General features: G+C 58.1%; 2 protein-coding genes across 4 annotated transcripts; one reads left to right on the top strand and one right to left on the bottom strand.

The window, feature by feature from the left end:
* Nucleotides 1–7,509: 7,509 nt before the first annotated feature.
* Nucleotides 7,510–14,015, bottom strand: LOC130574158 (mucin-2-like). 2 transcript variants are annotated; one of them, XM_057367207.1, is made up of 6 exons: nucleotides 13,703–14,015; nucleotides 11,873–12,562; nucleotides 8,995–9,351; nucleotides 8,654–8,770; nucleotides 8,263–8,348; nucleotides 7,510–8,039 (listed from the first exon to the last, which is right to left on the bottom strand). In XM_057367207.1, exons 1-6 carry the CDS (start codon nucleotides 13,974–13,976, stop codon nucleotides 7,965–7,967), a joined length of 1,599 nt encoding a protein of 532 aa, XP_057223190.1. In that variant the 5' UTR covers nucleotides 13,977–14,015; the 3' UTR covers nucleotides 7,510–7,964. The 2 variants fall into 2 exon arrangements, with proteins under 2 accessions (XP_057223190.1, XP_057223192.1); XM_057367209.1 differs by lacking the exons at nucleotides 11,873–12,562; nucleotides 13,703–14,015 and adding an exon at nucleotides 10,502–11,118.
* LOC130574159 (deoxyribodipyrimidine photo-lyase-like) lies at nucleotides 11,221–17,540 on the top strand. 2 transcript variants are annotated; one of them, XM_057367211.1, is made up of 10 exons: nucleotides 11,221–11,262; nucleotides 14,473–14,743; nucleotides 14,914–15,059; nucleotides 15,200–15,382; nucleotides 15,544–15,702; nucleotides 16,025–16,223; nucleotides 16,313–16,465; nucleotides 16,700–16,821; nucleotides 16,922–17,081; nucleotides 17,255–17,540. In XM_057367211.1, the coding sequence occupies exons 2-10, from the start codon at nucleotides 14,512–14,514 to the stop codon at nucleotides 17,404–17,406; spliced, it is 1,506 nt and encodes a 501-aa protein (XP_057223194.1). In that variant the 5' UTR covers nucleotides 11,221–11,262; nucleotides 14,473–14,511; the 3' UTR covers nucleotides 17,407–17,540. The 2 variants fall into 2 exon arrangements, with proteins under 2 accessions (XP_057223194.1, XP_057223193.1); XM_057367210.1 differs by lacking the exon at nucleotides 11,221–11,262 and adding an exon at nucleotides 14,059–14,113.
* The last annotated feature ends 1,073 nt before the right edge of the window (nucleotides 17,541–18,613 follow it).

Genomic DNA, 18,613 nt, shown 5'->3' with positions numbered 1-18,613 from the left:
CTGTAGGCAGCAGCTCTCCATAATCAGGAGAAGCAGAGGGCTGAAGGGCTGGAGGAATCCTGTCACTCTGGGTATCTTCATAGGGACTGGCATCMCCTGGACCTTCTTCTTGTGCCATGTCCCCTACCCCTTCTGCTCCCTGACCCTGGATCCCAGCAGTGGACCATGCTGGTCCATCAGATACAGCTGAGCTGGGGGCATCTGAATCTGTATTCAAGCCGGTGCCAAGTCCATTGTCTTCCAGAGGAGCTCCAGCTGGCCTCCCCTCTGGCTGTGACTCCTCAAGAGATGGAGACAGGGGCGTTTCTGGGGCGGTACTGAGGTCAGGGTTTGCTGGTGTCTCTGCTGCACCATCAGCTTCYGGCAGGGCACTGGCTCCAGCCTCTGGAGCTGGGTAAGCAGCCCCTGGAGCACTGGGGGCATCTGTGGAGGATGTCAGATCATCAGGAAGCAGCAGTGGCTGCTCTTCAGTGGGGGTCTGCCATGGGGCAGGCTGSAGGGATGGACTGGCCAGATCCACAGCTCCCACATCCCCTGCGGGCAGCACAGTGGCTGAGACWGGGAGATTCGTGTCACTCCGTGTATCAGTGGGAACCCCTGGGGCCAGCAGTGAGGTGGCAGTGTCCTCTGTTTCCTCAGGTGTCACTGGTGCCTGGCTGGCTGCAGGTGACAAGGCTGAACCAGAAGCCTCTGATGACACCCCAGGATCTCCCTGCCCATTCCCATCCCCATCCCCACTGTTGGATGGTGTCAGCACTGCCGGGCCAGGGAGGAGGGAGGACTCCTCAGKGTTTTCCACTGTTCCTGACATCCCTGAGCTCTCTGGAAGTAGGAGGGATGGGCTGGCTGTGCTGAGTTCACCGTTTATTGAATCTCCTGCATCTCCAGATTCTGAAACCAAGGGACTGTCCTCACCAGCTGGGGCCATTTCTCCTGTTGGCTCTGAATTGATTCCCTCAACCCCGCCCACTGCTCCATCCTGCTGGGTCGGAAGCAGCTCCCCAGCATCAGGACCGGGACCTGAGGAGCTGGCACTGGCTTCACTTTGAGTAGCTTCCTCAAGTGCCCCCTCGGCTGTGGTCAGCCCTTGGCTCAGCAGCACGGTGACACCAGCAGTTGGCTGTGGCACCCAGGTGACTGCCAGTGGAGGGGTGGTGTGGAGGGATGTAGTGCTAGCGCTGAGGTCTGTGCCTTCTCCTCCATTTTCAAGGATGTCCTCCTTCACATCCTCAAGGACCGCAGTGGTCCCCAGAGGGACATCGGGAGTGACCTCTGTTTCATCATACTCTGCTTCTGGGGTGACAGCAGGGTGCTGTGCAGTGATGTCAGCAGCAGTCGTGGCTGTAGTGGCAGCAGCTGCACTTCTCTCAGTACTCTGAGTCGTGTTAGCAGGTTTGGTCACRTTCACCAAAGCTGGCACTGTAGAGCCAAATTCTCTCGTCGCCGTCATTGGGTCTGCCTCAGTCTGGGCAGAGAAGGTGTCAGGATCGGCTGCTGGGGTTCTCATCTCTGAAGTGAGTGTAGAACGGGGCCATTCGTCCTCTGCTGTGATGGGAAATGCTGTCCCCACCGTGAAGGGCCCGTCGGTAGTGACGGGGACAGCGGTGACAGCCCCAAGACCTGCAGAGAAGCAGAGTGGAGTGTTATGGTGAGAGCTGGAGCCGGCAGCCTGCCAGCCTCGGGCTCACCTCCCCTCCATGAGCACAGAGCTCCCAGCACTTCTTAAACCCCTTCTGCTTCATCCCAGAGCCTTACACGGCCCTGATTTATGAGCCAGGGAGCGCAGTCTGGGCTGCCTTAGGCACAGTACTGCACAGCAGCTCTTGCAACCCCAGCATCAGCAGCAGGCAGCTGCAACAGGACACAACTCTTCACAGGTCAGAGAGACACTGAAGGTGCAAGCATGGAGGCAAAGGCAGCTGCTGCCACCCAGTCCAGCCATGCTGGGGATGTCTGGCCACCAGTTAGAAACCAGTCAGTCTAGATCACAGACCCAGGGCTGTCTGTGGAGCTCTGCCAYCCCAGAAGAGCCCTCAGCCCTCTTTCCATCGCTGCAGGCACAGTTACTGAGCATAGTTACTCCTGCAGACCCTGGGGGGGTTCAGTGTTTTTTCACCTTTAGGGTGTCTGAGGGATATTTAAATAACTTTACCCAAAGCCCTTTGTCATACAGGAAAGCCAAGGCATAAGGAAGCCTTCCCTGACTGCTGACGGAATCTGATCTGCCACGTCTAAAGCAGGTTCAATRAAACTCCCTTGGGCTGGGTGTCTGCTGTTCCTGCCCCCATCCCTCTTGTCTTCAAYTCAGTGAAGGCACCAGGGGTTCCCCACCCACGGAGGGAATATTTTTGAGCTAGCAGAACCAAGCCCTGCTTACAGCTCTCTTCTCCTGCTGCCAAAATCCTGACCCACATYCAGGAGTTCTGCTGAAAGGAGGACACACCTGCCCACATCCCAGATGCGTCTCCCAGCACCTATTGGCACCCATGGGTGACATTTCACACGGTCTTATTTTTAGGACAGGGATACAGGTGCTGGGGAGACCAAGCTGCCACCGTTGGCTCTGTGAAGAGCTGGTGGATCTGCTGACGCTTGRCTTTAGGGAGCTTCAATTAGGGGAGACGAAGAGCACCCTGATGGCAAGACCCAGCAGGGCTTTGCCGCAGCMTGACAGCCCCAGCCTGTTCCCAATCCCGGTGCTCCAGTTCATCAGGTTCCCCCTGACAGGCAGCCAGATCTCCCTGCAGCAGAGGTGCCTCCAACCTCACCGCCGGCTCAGCTCATTAGCTCACAGATAGCTCATGCAGAGTCATTAATGAATATTAGCCCCTATGACAGACCAGTCCTCAAGGGCTCCATCCTCTGCTAGACCCCCATTCCCTTTCCTGGCAGGCTGCATCATTGTCACCTTCCCTGGCTGGAATAAGCACCCTGCACCCCTCAGCCAAAGGAGCTCAGCAGCTCCCRTCCCTGTCTCAGGGAAAACAAAGCACATCAGTCAAGTCGCCCCAGTTTAGCTTGTCATACTCCACCCTGGTAAATCTATGTTTTATCTTAATTCTTCAATGTGGAGCAGGAAACACCGTCTACCCCACACACCCATTCATGAGAAGTTTGTGCAAGAGGGGCCCCAGAATGGAGCACCAGCATTTGTTCTTCCCTGGGATGTGGGAGGGATGGGAGCATCCCCGGGTCTCGCTCTGCCAGCTGGCTTCCCTTGGCTCCTTTGCTGGAGGGGTACAGAGCTGCCTGCAGCCTTCCAGGCTGGGCTCTCATCTCTTCCACAGCTCCACGCCTGCAACCAGCCCCTCGGGGTGCTGCCTGCCCTGTAAAACACTTTTCCAGCTCTTTGGCTGCAATGCATTGCAAGGACTGGTCTTAAGAGGAGTTTCCAGTCCAGCCAGGAGCAAAAAGCATCTTGCAGTGTACCTACTGCACCCTGACAGGGCTCAGGTAGCACATGGGTGAGCTGAAAAAATAGGACATACCGTGCAGGATCCAGACGCAGCATCCCAGGAAGGTGGAGAGCGTCCATCCTCTGGTCCCCATGCCTCAGGCCTCCACGCGGGCAGAGCACTAGGAAGCTCAAAGGGAGGAAAGAGCAGCGAGGAGCAGCTCCCTCCGTCCCTCCCTGCCTCTCCTGCAGAGCTGGAGTCCCACAGGTGCTCCTGCTCCTGCTCCCTCCTATTTATAGGGATGGCAGAAGGAGGCAGGTTGCCGACGTCCTCTCCCGCCCCCAGTCCCTTCCCTCCAATGTCCCTGTCACCCTTCCCTTCTGGTTGAGCCCTCCCCTTCCCAAGGGCTGGATGCCCTGTTCAGCTGGGGCATGGGCTGGGTGTACCCAAAGCCCACCCTGCAGGGACCTGGGCTCAGCCTGGTGCAGCTCCTTGGGCTGCCAGCMCCAGAAGGTGAAGCTGAGCCCAGAGCAGTGTGTGGCACTGCCAACAGTGACATGGCTGTGATCCCACAGACCCCACAGGAGCTGCTCTCCATGGCAGTCACCCCACAGAGCCTACTCCACATGGAGGGTATGAGGCCACAGAGCAATGTGTGGTGGAGGCAGGGCAATGCCAGCTGGTGTCACCATGCCTGTGAGGACATCATGGGCACTAAAATCACCAGCTGAATCATGTCTCAGGCCAGAGCAAGGCAGGACACAAGTCCCCAGCTGGCTCCCCAGGAGTAGAGACAGGTTATAAAACAGGGAGTATGGCTGGGGAGAGACCCTTGGGTGCCAGCTGAGCCCCTCCARTGCTCAGCTGCAACTGGAAGCACTGGGAATGCCTGTTCAGAGCCCCAGCACACCCCAATGGAGTTTGAAACCTCAGTCTGGGTACAGCAGTGCTGGGGTACTCAGAGGGGATAAATGGGAAGCTTCTCTACAAGGATGGAGMCAGGAAAAGGCACAAACCTGGAATCCCTTCCTTGCTTTAGGGATCCCCTGGTTCACTTCACCCCTATGTCTCTCCTCCCTCCTCCTCCTGGAGCAGCAATTCCTGCAGAAAACTGCTGCCAGCTCCCCTGTGAACAGCATTATGCAAACTCCCACCACTATATGGTTTTGTAGTCAATTAAACACTTCTTAACTAGAAATGCCCCCAGGCAACCCCTGCAAAGTGTTATGAGGGGTGTTAGGCAGTACACAGTGTCCTGCTGGAGTCGGGCAGGCAGCACATCAAGTGACACCCCGAGCCACCAGCGGGGCAGCGTGGCTGGGGAAATGCCAGGGGAGGCCAAGTCACGGCTGGTGRAACAGCATCCTGTGAAACCCACGCATTACCCCCGGCAGGGGGAACAGCACCGGCCATAAACCGGGGCGAGCGGCGCTCACCTGAAACTAAACACCCGCCCACCAGGAATGCCAGCGTGGGTGYTCAGCTGGGAGAACAGCACATCGGGGGTCTTACAACCAGCACTGCAGACCACGGGGTGACTGACCCGTCAGTGACCACCTGAGCAGCAGCCACACCAGGGCTGGTGGAGGATTTGAGGGATGTAACCCTGCCGTGGGAGAGTTGTTCCTGCTCGTGCTGACGATGCTGTATCTCTTTGGAAAGCAACCCCAACAGGCTTGCTGACGCTGGAGAGAGTTGCTCCAGATGGTGTTTGAGGTGCAAAATGTGGTGGGAACCACAGGGATTGTTGCAAACATGCTGCTCAGCATAAAGGAAAACAAYTTCGTTGAAGCAAGGCATTGGCCCCAACCTGCCTGCAAGCTCCTGACCATGCTCCACAGGGGCCAACACTGTCTGGAGACCTTTGTGCCTGCTGCTCCRGCCCCTGCTGTCCCCAGAAATGCCCATCTCCCAGCAGTGACAAATCAAACTCATCTCTCTGTTCAGGCATTGACACACCCTCCCAAGAAAGCCCACAGCCACCAAGAGACACCTCATCTTGAGGACAGTACCCTGTTACCACCCTGGGAAGGGGCTTTTCATTGATCTTTTTGCTATGTCCAAAACCAAGGTCCTGGCAAAACACTGGTTCCTGTAAAAGTCACTTAATACACTTTTACCAAGGACCAAAGCGTCATGTGGGCACTGGAGCCCTTTGGCAGCCAGTAGCCAGGGGGCAATTCCATGAATCCCAGCATCCAGGGGCTCTGCACCATTCAGCATGGCAGAGCATGGCCCAGCACAGTGCCTTATCAACTTTGCTGGAATTAATGGGCTGGTTGTTCCAGTCCTGTGGAGAACACAGCATCTCCTACTGGCTCCCCTCCAGCCTCCTGGCAAGGGCATTTGGAGAGGGCTTGGGTGGCAGTGGGGAAAACCAGGTTATCCATCAACCCTGCAGGTTCTGGATGACTTGGCATGCTGGGTGTGTTGCAACACCCCCCTGCCAAAGAGTRGGAGCTGGGCTGTAGCCATCAGCAGAGGTGAAGGGAAGGGGGACACTGGAAGGGACACCTGAGTCACCAGGGACTTGAGACGCACCCYATGATGCTGCCAGGTCCTCCAAAGGTGACAGTCATGTTGGGCACAGGGTTTGTTCTTTTGGACAATGCTGAGAGATTGGAGTGTATCACAGCAAAGGCTGAGAACTGTTTTGTGGGCTGGGAAAGGAACAGGACTAGGATCCAACTTCCTGAGCCCCTCTGGTCAGGGGTCTGTGGCACAGGAGCAGCCATGGGGTGAAGGTGGCACCTCGAGGACGGCAGGCACGGAGAGCATGGGCAGGGTTGGGGGCTTGTCAGGGCTCTGTGCCACCAATGCCTGGGCAGTGACCGCCACCCCCACAGGAGCCACATCCCCCCACTGTGCCCCTCTTCTCCCTCCCAGGCTGGGGGGCAAGAGGGGACCAAAGCATCTCCCCCCACCATGGCCCCCCAACCACAGTAACGGTGGAAGGCAGCTGTGCCAGCASAGAACAGCGAGTACCCTGGTCACCTTTTCATCCCGGCACTTCAGGACCTTTTCCTCCCTTTGTGACGCAGTTTGGCTCCATTACCCCGGCCTTGGCACCCRGCCATGTCCCGGGGTCTGAAGTTATGGATTCAACAGCCGGAGAAAACAGCCCAGTGGGATGCRACGTGGGAGGACTCTTGGCCCAGCTCCAAGGCGTAGGCAGACCACAAGGATTTCTTTCCCAGCGCCCCACCAGGCAGCCGGCACAGGGACCCCTTCCAGAAGGCTTTGCCCTGCTCCCCAGCTTCTTGCCCAGCTGCTAAGGGACCTCTCTCTGTCTCAGTGTGTCCAAGAAGCCTGCAAAAGTCAGGCAACATCCTAGGGGTAAAGGGGTAACCCTGGAATGCAAGGGGCATCCCAAATGGGAGCATCCCGACGAGCTGCCTGGGCACAGCCTCCAGCCCCAGCCCAGCCTCTCTCASGCCCTGCGAGCTGGCAGGCAGCTGGGTGATCCCATGGTGTTTCTCCCCATCCTGTCCAGCTGCTGGCTCCTTCCCAGCCAGCTGACAACCCAGGCAGCCTGAGAGCAGTCCCCAGTTTAGGAATCCCAYAGCCCCACCAACCCCCTCCAAGCCCTCCCTGTGCTGGGGCAGTGAGGGCTGCCAGGGAGAAACAGGGATCAGCCAAAAAMAACCCCTGACACGCAACAAGGCTATTTTGCTAATTATTTCAGTTTTCAATCTCCAGGAGAGGTGGCTTGCTTAGGCTAATAATTGCTTCAGTTGGATTTTATCTAGCTAATTAATCAGTTAATAAATGACTTTGCTGCAGGGGGACAGATGCTGCAGCMGTCTCCCTAGTTGGGGACTGGAAAAAACAGGGAAGGAGCACAGCCCACAGGATTTCCATGGCCCCACAGTGCACACAGCTGCCCCTGCAGCTGTGGGGTGTCATGGGGGCAGAGAGCTCCAAAGCAGGGGCCCCCAGTCYGCTGGGGTGCCGAGCCATCCTTGGGAATGTCTGCAGCAGCCCCGGGCAGGACAGGACAGCCCTGAGACTGCCTCTCCATGCAAAGCTTTTGGGATTCAGTTTTCCTCACCGGTACCTCCAAAGCTGAAAATTGGGAAAGGCAGCTTRGAAAATAAAGAAATCATCATTCCGACACAGAAAACACAGAATTTCTATTTACTGCCAGGCCTGTGCTGGCACGGGTGTTCTCTGTCAGCAACACCACAGGTGAGCCTTGGGCACAGCAATACCGGGGGTTTCAGGTCTCCTCCTTCTYATTCCTCAGTCCCCAGGATGGCTTTGATGGCTCAGCCAGCTCAGTCCCAGATGTAAAAGCCCAGTCCTGCAGGGTCCCCTCCTCCCAGCCCCCCAGCAGCACTGGAAGGGGTGCTACCACAGRAGCCAGGTCTGGGGCAGGGTGATGGCTCTCCAGACAGGCTGTGGGAAGGGGCAGGGGGGCACTGGGGGTGCAGAGTGAAGGACAGGCAGGCCCAGGTTCAGGAAGAGTTGTATGGGATTTCCCAAAGGCCTGCACCACCGTGGGGTGAGGAGCTGGGAGCAGGTGACTCTCCAGTCCAGGCAGGAACAGGCCAAGGCGAGGGGCMGCGGTCAGGTCCTCCTCTTCCCTCGCCACGCCAGTGACAGGCCAGCGCATGGGAACGCGGTCTGCAGGTCCTCACGGAGCTGGGGGAAAGAACAGCCATCAAAACATGCCCCGACCCCACACAGAAAGGGCCTGATCCTGGACCAAGGCAGCCAAAGGAGGGTCTCCCCTCCATCTGAAAGGGCTCTGGGTGACATTCAATGCAAGACACAGCCATTCCCCTCCCTCTGCCTGCCCGGCCCCCTCCCTGCCCGAGTGAGCCACAGCTGACAGATGCAATGGGATCTCCTCAGCACACCTCACCTTGGACAACACCAGCTCCTGCACCGTGGTGTTCCCCAGGTCCAGGGGGGTGGTTAGCCGCAGCGACAGAAAGATGTGGGACGCACCTAGAGATTAAAAATATGGCTCTGGTTATTGCCCTTGAACCCTGGGCTGCGTCAGACAGCCTGGGGGTTCTCTCCCCAGGATTACTGGCACAGACAGGGGACCTCCTCCCAGGTTAATTGTGTCATGGATATGCTACACTGTCAGGAGAACAAGCCTCGCACTGCACAGCAAATCACATGTACCCYAGGGTATCAATACTGAGAGCACAGCAGGAGCAGTGGGGCTCCAGGACCCCCTGCACTGGCCCCTGGCAGCCCAAAAGCACTGATGCTGGGGTGGTGATGCCCCCGGGCACTGCACTTACTGGTGTTGGACGAGCCAGAGGGGCAGGTTGGCGGCAGCGTCGGCAGCTCCGTAGGCRTGCTGGAGGTAAGCTCTGTGGTCTGGGCTGAGCTGGTGTCAGGGGAGGAGGGCTCAGTGCCTGGGCAAAGCAATGTCAGGTTAGTGCTGTCTGCAGAGGTGCAGGATGCTCCTGCAGCTGGGGACAGGCTGAGCCTAAGTGAAGCCACCTAAGGGAAGCCACCCAAGTACATGCCCAGGATCCTCACAGGGATTTGTCACCCTGACCGTGTCCCTGCCTTCCAGGTGCTCCACAGCTGAACCCACCCTTGGCTGCACTAGGGGTCCCAGATACTGTCAGCATACCTGGAGTCGACTCCAGAGTTGAGGGGAAGATGTCAGGGGTGGTTCTGGCTGGGTTGCTTGGAGGCGGGGTGCTCATGGGGTCTGATGTGCTGAATACGGGGCTGGCTGTGGTGTCTGCCAGGGTGGTCAAGGACTCAGTTGAATCGTCTGTAGTTGCAGTGAGAGGTGARGTGTTGCCATTCTCTAGGGATGTGCTGGACTCCTCTGGGCTGGAGGCTTCTGTTTCAGGGCTGGAGGAAAGGGGGGCAGCTGTGGTGCTGGGGTCAGTGGCGGGCAGTACTGTTGAGCTCTCCAGAGGTATTGAGGAGGTAGGGAGAGGTGGGGACATGGTTGCTGTCACGTCTATGGCAGTGGTCTCTGCAAAGAGATTGCACAGTGAGATGCACAAGGGTTGGCAGTGAAAGGCTGAGCCCCTGGCTGTGCTGGGGACGGTGTGCAGCATCAGCACCACAGCGAGCTCCCTGAGGGACTCAGAGCTACACATGAGCCATGRAGCACTGGCAGTGGGAGTTCACTGTCCTGCACAGATCACACACATGGATGTCTTCAATGGGCAGCAGCAAGGCATGCTGTGTAAATCCCCAGCCTGACAAAGCAGGAACAAGCCATGGACATCACTCCTTTCAGGGCAGAAACTCCCCTAGGCACCATTCCTAAGACCCATTCCACCATCTTCACCCATCCCTGGAGGAAGTCAAACAAACCCGTCTGACAGGAARAGCCAAGCAGGAACTGGTGACCGTGAGACTGTCTGGAAATGCAGCAGCAGCAGTTTACACAAACCCTCGGTGCCGCAGATAGCCAGGAACTGATAGCAGTGGGTGTAAATAATGGCAAAGGGGGAAGCAGCCCCACAAAGGAACAAATCCCGGCTTGCAGCTCAGGATGAGCCGTTAGAGACGTGCTGTGACCCACAATAGCTCTGTGGGGGGTGTCTGTCACAGGAGGGCCATCCTCTCTTCCGCTATGGACCAGGTGCCAGGGCATTGTGCTGTCCCCAGAAAAGCCCRGGGATCTGTAACCCCCTCCAAAACTCGGGCAGGACAGCCTGGACCTTTGTCAGGAGGTGTCTGTGAAGTGGCAGCTTTGGGACGCCAGGCTGGATTCCCCAGCAATCCCAGCGCAAACTCAATGAGTCTGGGGCTCTGCTCGCAGGAGGATGGGAAACCAAAAGCTGCCATCTGCAGCCAGAAAATTCCAGCCAGAAAATTCCAAAGCCCTTGGCAGCCATGCCCTCCCCGCACACAGCAGCTGGTTAAATAAAAATGYGAGGAAGGGTAAAGGTTTGATTCCACCAGCCAGGTGAGTGTCTGCACAGAAGGATCTCATCCTCGCAAAAAGGAGAAGCAGCAAGTCCACCTCTGCTTCCCATTTAAGAAACAGGAAGCAGCACCCACAGCATTCCATCCCCCTGCACCCCACAGGTGTTACCCCTCCACCCCGGGGAACCATGCTCCCTACTCACCACCCACCCTGTGGAGAGCACCGCATCCCGCTCAGCCCTTACCCAGAGCCAGGTGCAGCACGGCGAGGCAGGTGAGGCTCAGCAGCAGCAGCAGCAGGGGCCAGGGCAGGGGCAGGGACAGCCCCCCTCTCTGCCCAGCCATGTCCRGGTGAGCGGGAGCCGACAAAGCCCCGCAGGCACCACTCGGAGCACTCCCCACAGCCCCGGCAGAGAAGGAGCATCCAGATGGGTCCTTTCACCCTCCAGGTGCTGGCAGCAAGGCAGGGGGCTCCACCTGACACAGACACTCYCAGGGACTCTGCAGTGCCCAGCAGACATCAACTGCTCGGCTGGACCCAGAGCAGCCACAAGAAGTGGGCAGGGCAGACCAGCAAGGCCACCACTGCCACASACCTGGCTCCTGTGGCCGTCTTCTGCCTGCTGAGGGGAGGGTGACAACGGAAAAAAACCCAGGGATGAGCCAGTCTGCCTGGATCCCGCGCTTCACCACAGGGGTGATGTTTGGTGGTGGCTCCCAGCTCCGTCTGAGCGCAAGGAACTGGCCGAGAGAACAGGCGCRCTCAGGAAGGGCGTGCTCCAGGCTGAGGGTTTGTCCCCTGGGCTGTCTGTACAGGCATCACTTCCCCGTGTCACAGCGTATCACAGAAGTGCACTGCTGACAGCTGGAGCTGCTTCCTTCTTCTCAGGGTCAGGGACAAGAACACGCAGAGGCGCCTGCGGGCACCGGGCCAGGTACTGGCATTCCACAGGCAGGCAGGCGTGCTGGAGGACTGTCAGGGCAYGGCCACCCTGCTGCTGAACAGGTACCTGGGGACACTGCCAGGGCACAGGCACACTGAAGCCATCACCACAGTAATGGCACTYGGATGAGGCGCTCTCACACCCAAGGCACCAGGAACTCTAAGGATACAGTCCTGGCAWGCAGGACACTGGGGACATGTGCATGGCCAGGGGTACTGGGGCAGGGTACGGTCTCCCTGTCCTGGTGGAGGTGTGTGGAGAGGGGTGGCACCAGGGGACAGCTGCAGTCCCAGGCTAAAGGCTCCTGCAACAGCCAGGACACAGCCACAYTGACAGGACACAGGTGCCCAGTGGGACAGTTGCATGGGGGGAGTGCTGGGGTACAGCCACACTCCTTGGGGTACAGGGTACACACAGTGTCACTGCCAGGGGTTGTGAACGTACAGGCTCAGTACCACAGCCACAGTGCAGTCACACCAAGGCACAGCAATGCTGCAGTACTGTCACACCACAGTCATACCCCAGCCTGCAACCAACCCRCTGGCCTGCAGAGCCTGGAGACCAGGTGGCCCCTGGGGCAACAAGCCAAGTGCCTGGCTGAGCAGGATGGGAGATGCCATGAGGATTTACCACCCCAATCCTGCCCTCCAGGTGCTCTGTGGCTGCACTCACCTGCAGTGTGACTGGGGGTCTCTGATTCTGTTAAGGTGGACGTATCAGGGGTGGTCCAGGCCATGGTTCCAACTGGCTGGCTGGGGCCAGGGGTGCTCMCAGCCACCCCTGTGGTGGGAAGGGAGGCCGTGGTGTCCAGTAAGGGCTCATCTGAAGTGTCTGTCACCACTGGGGTGGTAAAAGAGGAGGTGCTGCTGGCCCCTGGGGTTGTGCTGCCAAGCAGTGTGGTCGTGGTTGGCCCTTGGTGGGTGCTGGTGCCATGYGTGGTGTCCATCCAGGTGGAGGACAGAAGAGCAGAGGTGGGAGGAGGCAGAGTGCTCATTTCAGCTCCAAATGAGCTGACAGTCAGCGCTGTGCTGGTCCCCACAGGTGTGAAATTGGTTGTCTTGTCACAGTTGGGTGTCGTGGCCACGGAGGTTGGAGTTGGTGTGCTGGTGGTGGCTCCCAGCCCTGCTGGGGTGCTGCTGGTGGTGGCAGGTCCCAGCCCAGGTGACACAGGAGTGCTGTGGGCTGTGCTGCTCCTTGCCTGTGGTGTGGTGATGTTGGAGGCTGCTGGGCTGCTCCGCTGAGCTGCAGAAGGGCTGGATATGAAGGCATCCATTGGCATCTCTGGGGTGAAGGTTACAAGMCGGGAGGGAGGAAAGGTGGCTGCAGTGCTTGAGTTGGTTCTGGCCAGCAGTGCCATGGTCTCTGTGGGTGTCAAGGAGGTAGGGAGAGTCARGGATTGTCATGTCGTTGACAGTGGTCCCTGCAAAGAGGTGGGAGACAGCACACGAGGGCTGGCAGAGAAAGGCTGGGACCACAGCTGTGCTGGGGACAGTGCAATGTTACCTCTGCCATGAGCTGCCCAAACCTTGCATCAGCCATGGATTATCAGGCATGGGGATTCCCTGCCCTGCATGGATCATGCACGTGGATTCCCTGAATAGCAACATGACAATCAGCAAGGCACGCTGTGTAAATCCCCAGCCTGACAAAGCAGGAACAAGCCACGGCCATCGCTCGTTCCAGGGCAGAAACTCCCCTAGGCACCATTCCTAAGACCCATTCCACCATCTTCACCCATCCCTGGAGGAAGTTAAACAAACCTGTCTGACAGGAAGAGCCAAGCAGGAACTGGTGACCGTGAGACTGTCTGGAAATGCAGCAGCAGCAGTTTACACAAACCCTCRGTGCCGCAGATAGCCAGGAACTGATAGCAGTGGGTGTAAATAATGGCAACGGGGGAAGCAGCCCCACAAAGGAACAAATGCYTGAGCTCACAGCTCAGGGCAAGTCCTGTTGCGACCCATAAAAGCTCTGCAAGGGGATTGAGCGATGCATTGGGAGGGGCCTACAGCTGTAGCTCAAGGCTTTCAGGAGGTACAAGCCACAGGTTTATTCTCTGTGCTCAACTCAACACTGGTCTTACTTTGCATCAAGTACCAATGTTGGGATGGCATTTGAAATTTTCCAGGCCTAGTACATCCCAGTGARGTTGCCATCTGGGCAGGGCCATTTCGTGCTGCTGGGCAGATTGTAGCAAAGACAATTAATCCAGCAGAGACCAGTGCTCACAAAGAGGGTCCAGCTGGGTATGRAATCTTCTCTCCCCAGATAGAGACTCACATGAGAGGCAAAAGAAATAAAGCTTGTTGCTTGTGTTCTATAAAGCACTGCCCTGTTTGCTCACTGGGACAGGGCTGAGATGTTGGAGAGCAAACAGCACCCAAAGTGAATTTTTTCACCTCTGTGGATGAAGCCACCCAGGGCCACCCACCACCCTGGAGAACGATGCTCCCCACTTACCCCCCACCCCATGGATAGCTCCACAYACCACTCAGCCCTTACCCAGCCTGAGATCCAGCACAGCAAGGCTCAGCAGCAGCAGGGACAGCCCTCCCATGGCCCCAGTCATGTCCAAAACCAGCACCCAAGGCCCTGCAAGGTGTGGAACCTGAGGACACAGAGCGTGGTGAAGGTGCCAGCGGGGAACTACACAGCCGAGTGATGGCTGAAAGTGGCTGGAGCTGCTTCCTTGTTCCCGGGGGCAGGGAGGGGAGGCACCAGCGGGCACTAACCCCCCCTCGGGGCAGGTGCATCGCCTCGGGCGCGCCGGGAACATCGGCGCAGCACCWGCGGCCGTGTGCGGGGGGCGGTGCCGAGAGCGGAGCCGCGCCCCTCGGGGCACAACCACGCCCGCGGCCGCGCCCTCTAACACGCCCACAGCTTGTGTAACAGTGCAGGGCCGCGTGCTGCCAGGTAGAGACCGGGACCGGGACCGGGACCGGGACCGGGATCGGGATCGGGACCGGGATCGAGACTGGGACTGGGATCGGGATCGGGATCGGGATCGGGATCAGGACCCTGACCCCGGGTATCGGGAGCAGGAGCGGCCCGGGCCGCGGACCGGAAGGAGCAGGCACCGTTATTCCCCGGTTCCCGAGGAGCAGGATGGGCAGGGGACCAGCATCCCCCGGGCTCTGAACCAGCATCCCCCGGGTTCTGAACCAGCATCCCCCGGGCTCTGAACCAGCATCCCCCGGGCTCAGGGGGCGGACCGGGGCCCGGGATTCGCAGGGAAGCGCGGGAGCTCAGCACCGCCTCCTTTCTTCTCGCAGCGGCCGTACGCAGCCACGCTGCTCCGGGCGGTCCTGAGGATGCGGCGGGCACAAGGGAAGCGAAAGGCCGAGGTCACGGAGGTGCCRCGCGTGTCCCGGAGGAGGACGGAGGAAGAGGAGGCGATACAGGAGGCCCGRAGGAGGGCGGCCCCGTCCGTTCGAGAGTTCAAGTACAACAAAAAGCGGGTTCGCCTTGTCTCGCAGGGCTCGGACCTGAAGGATGATGCTCGGTGCATCGTTTACTGGATGTGCCGGGATCAGCGGGTGCAAGGTGTGAACTAGYGGGTGGAAAGGTTTCCCGTGGGTGCAAAAGGGCTGGTCCCCTCCGGTAACCCTGGAGTTGGCCCAAGCTCTCTGCAGACCCCACTCTCCAAGGAGCCGGGGTGAAGTTTGTTTTGAAACCCCATCCTCCTGACGCTGCCCTGTGTGCTTTCCCCCCAGATAACTGGGCTTTCCTCTAYGCCCAACGCCTGGCCCTCAAACAGGAGCTGCCTCTGCATGTCTGCTTCTGCCTGGTGCCCAAATTCCTGGAGGCCACCATCCGCCACTACAGGTTCATGCTGAGGGGCCTGCAGGAGGTGGCAGAGGTACAGCCAGGGGACAGCCATGCTGGGTGGGACGGTGCTCTTGGGGAAGGGGGGAGGGAGATCCATCCCTTCAGCAGATGGTGTAGGGTGGGGTTTGCAGAGCCACRAACTGTCCCACAGCCATTTCTCTGTCCCTGCAGGAGTGTGCAGAGCTGAACATCTCCTTCCACTTGCTTCTGGGCTATGCCAAGGATGTGTTGCCCACGTTCGTGGTGGAGCATGGCGTGGGYGGGCTGGTGACAGACTTCAGTCCCCTCCGCCTCCCCCGGCAGTGGGTGGAGGACGTCAGGGAACRGTTGCCAGAGGATGTGCCATTTGCACAGGTGGGTGCCTGCACTCTGGGAATGGAACACTGGCTGGTGAGATGTGGGAGAAATTAATCTCCTGTGTTTTGTGCACTGAAGTGACATGAGCAGAGAGCGTATGTATCATGTCATCAGGACTGTCAGCTTCTCACACCCTTCTCCACGGCTTTGCTTCCCAGGTTGATGCCCACAACATCGTGCCCTGCTGGGTTGCCTCCCCCAAGCAGGAGTACAGCGCCAGGACCATCCGGGGCAAGATCCACGCTCAGCTCCCTGAGTTCCTCACCGAGTTCCCCCCTGTTGTTCGTCACCCATATCCCCCCTCCTGCCCATCTCAGGTACCAGCAGGAGACACCTCCAAAGCCATTCACGGGCTGGTTCCAGAGTGTTTTACAGATATTTAGTGATCCTGGGAGGGGTTGGCAAAGATGAGGACAGTGACCTGCCTGTGGTCACACATAGATGGTGTGGAGATGAGAATGCCTTGGTTAAGGGGAGGTTCTCACCTCATTCATTCAGTTTCTACATCTCTGCCATGCAGAGGGCTGGTTAAGATGAGGCTGGCATGGGCAGAGGACTTCCTGGCTGGGGACATAACACTCAGGGCAGCCCTCACTGAAAGGATTCTGCAAATGCACTCACTGCATGGTCWCCCCCCAGCCCATCGCTTGGGAGGCCTGTTATTCCAGCTTGCAGGTGGACCACACAGTGAAGGAGGTGGAGTGGGCAACCCCTGGCACAACTGCAGGGCTGGCTGTGCTGARGTCCTTCATTGCAGAGCGGCTGCAGTCCTTCAGCACCCACAGGAATGATCCCAACAAGGAGGCTCTCAGCAACCTGTCCCCATGGCTTCACTTTGGTGAGTGTCCCAGGCTTCCCACTCTGCAGCAGGACTGAGCATYGTGCCTTGGACTGGCAGCCTGACTTGCTCTTTCCCCATGTCCCCAGGCCAGGTTTCCACCCAACGAGCCATCCTGGAGGTGCAGAAGCACCGGCGCAAGTACAAGGAGTCGGTGGATGCGTTTGTGGAGGAGGCTGTGGTGCGGCGGGAGCTGGCTGAAAACTTCTGCTACTACAATGAGAACTACGACAGCGTGCAGGGTAACATCCTGAGTCATTGGGCAGTGCTGGCTACCCAGCTGCTCACTCCAACYTGGCAATCCCACTTCTGCTAGGAGAAGGGCTGTGGGGGCACTAATGTCCCATCATTTGGTCCCTTCTGGAGGCAGAACAGGAGCTGGCCAGTGCCCTCCAGGGCAGTGCTCTCAAGCTGCCCAGTTCTCAGGATCCTGCACAACAGGTTGCTCAGTGTTGCTCCTCATYTCTTGCTCACAGGTGCCTATGACTGGGCACAAACCACCCTGAAGCTCCACGCCAAAGACAAGAGGCCTTATCTCTACAGTCTGCAGGAGCTGGAGCAGGGCACCACGCACGACCCACTGTGGAACGCTGCCCAGGTACTGCCCTACATCTTCCCCACAAAATGCTGAGCTTTTATTTGAGGGGCAGAGGTGACCTGCCATGGACTGACCCTTATGCCTATTCCTATCCCCACAGCTCCAAATGGTGCGGGAGGGMAAGATGCACGGCTTCCTGCGGATGTACTGGGCCAAGAAGATCCTGGAGTGGACACGCTCCCCCGAGGAGGCCTTGCAGTTTGCCATCTACCTCAATGACCGYTACGAGCTGGACGGGAGGGACCCCAATGGATACGTAGGCAAGCTGCAGGATGGGGGCACGGGTGGGAGGCCTTAGCTGTGATGGCCAAGGCTGCAGTGGGCGCTCTCTGGATGCATCTCCAGCCCATCCTGCTTTGCACCCATATCCCACTTCCTCTCCATGTGCCTCTGAGCAAGGGGACAGCTGACACTTTGTCCCTGTGCCCGGCAGGCTGCCTGTGGTCCATCTGTGGCATTCACGACCAGGGCTGGGCGGAGMGGGCCATCTTTGGCAAGATTCGCTACATGAACTACGCCGGCTGCAAGCGCAAGTTCGACGTGGACCAGTTTGAGCGTCGCTATGCCCCCACGCACTCCCAGTGACCCTCTGTGCTGGGGCAGATGTGCCTTTGCCAAGCTGCCAGCTTGCAGGGATCACCCCAGGATGGTGGACTGCTCCCTGGAGCAGCAGCAAGCTCATAGGGTGTTGCCGGTCTCTGCCATCAATGCTGGGACAGCTGCTGTGACAGTTCATCCTCAGCATGCCTGTGCCTGCCAGAAACCTTTTCTRCAACCACTGTCCTCAGGAGTAGCTCAGGTCGCCAATTGGTGCTGGTATCCACAGCTGAGATTTGGGCTGAGCAAGGTGTTTCTAGGGAAAAGGCTTTTCATGGAGCCAGTGCTGCTCTGCGAGACACTTCTTTTAACCGTTGTTTTAAAGTTTACAGTTTCTATTATCTCTGTCTATGGTGTTTATGGGGAGATGCACCACTGCTGTGAGGGGAGAGCAGGGCTGCGTGGAATGGGGATGCAAACACRGACAGGGCAGCCAAGGCAGCCCCTKGGACCCCTCTGCCACYGCAAAGGCAGACCCWGGAASGGGACAGGCATTACAGAGAGCTCCTCACTCAGTGTCTTGTACCCCCTCCTGTGAATCCAGGACCAGGAGGTTCAGTTTGCAGGSGGAGGCCATAAACCAGATGAATTAATCAAGGGATAGTGACAGGTGTGACATCACCAGTGACATCACCAGCTGCACAAGCTGTCCTTTCCATTGCTCTGTGCCATGAGCAGCACTCCCTGCCTGCCCCATGGAGTCAAGGTGAGATATACACCATTGTCACAACACAACCAGACTCCTTATTAACTTAGTTTATTAAGGACGGCATTTTAATTGCTATGCTGTGCAATAACAATCCCATTGTGACGGCTCCAGTTGATGGCCAGGGCAGCCCCTGGCTCTCCCTCCCACAGAGCTCCCTGCCTTGGCCAGTTCCAGTGTTAGTTGTAGCGGTCAGTGCTGGGCAGCAGTGTCAGTGCTGGGCACAGTTATGCCCTGGAGAGCTCTGCAAGGTTTGCAAGTTCTGCTGCTTCTACACACWGTCCATGGTGGAGGGTGGAAACCATAAATAAGCCAGAATTCCTTCCTTCTTCTCTAAAAGTACTCAGTGCTTCCAGAAAGGGATCCAGGCAGCCTCTCAGCTGCTGTCCCATGACATTAAAGTGCTTCAAACAAAATAGGGTGGATGGAGATGTGCTGCTGAGGCAACTCCAGGAAAGGGGGTCCCAGGCCCAAGCGGCAGCAGGAAGG

The sequence above is a fragment of the Malurus melanocephalus genome, unplaced genomic scaffold (genome assembly GCF_030028575.1).
Source record: "Malurus melanocephalus ecotype Western Australia unplaced genomic scaffold, MMel_1.1 scaffold_75, whole genome shotgun sequence".
In the NCBI taxonomy this organism is placed as follows: Eukaryota; Metazoa; Chordata; class Aves; order Passeriformes; family Maluridae; genus Malurus; species Malurus melanocephalus.
The sequence above is the reverse complement of the archived record's forward strand: the minus strand, read 5'-3'. Positions and strand labels throughout refer to the sequence as shown.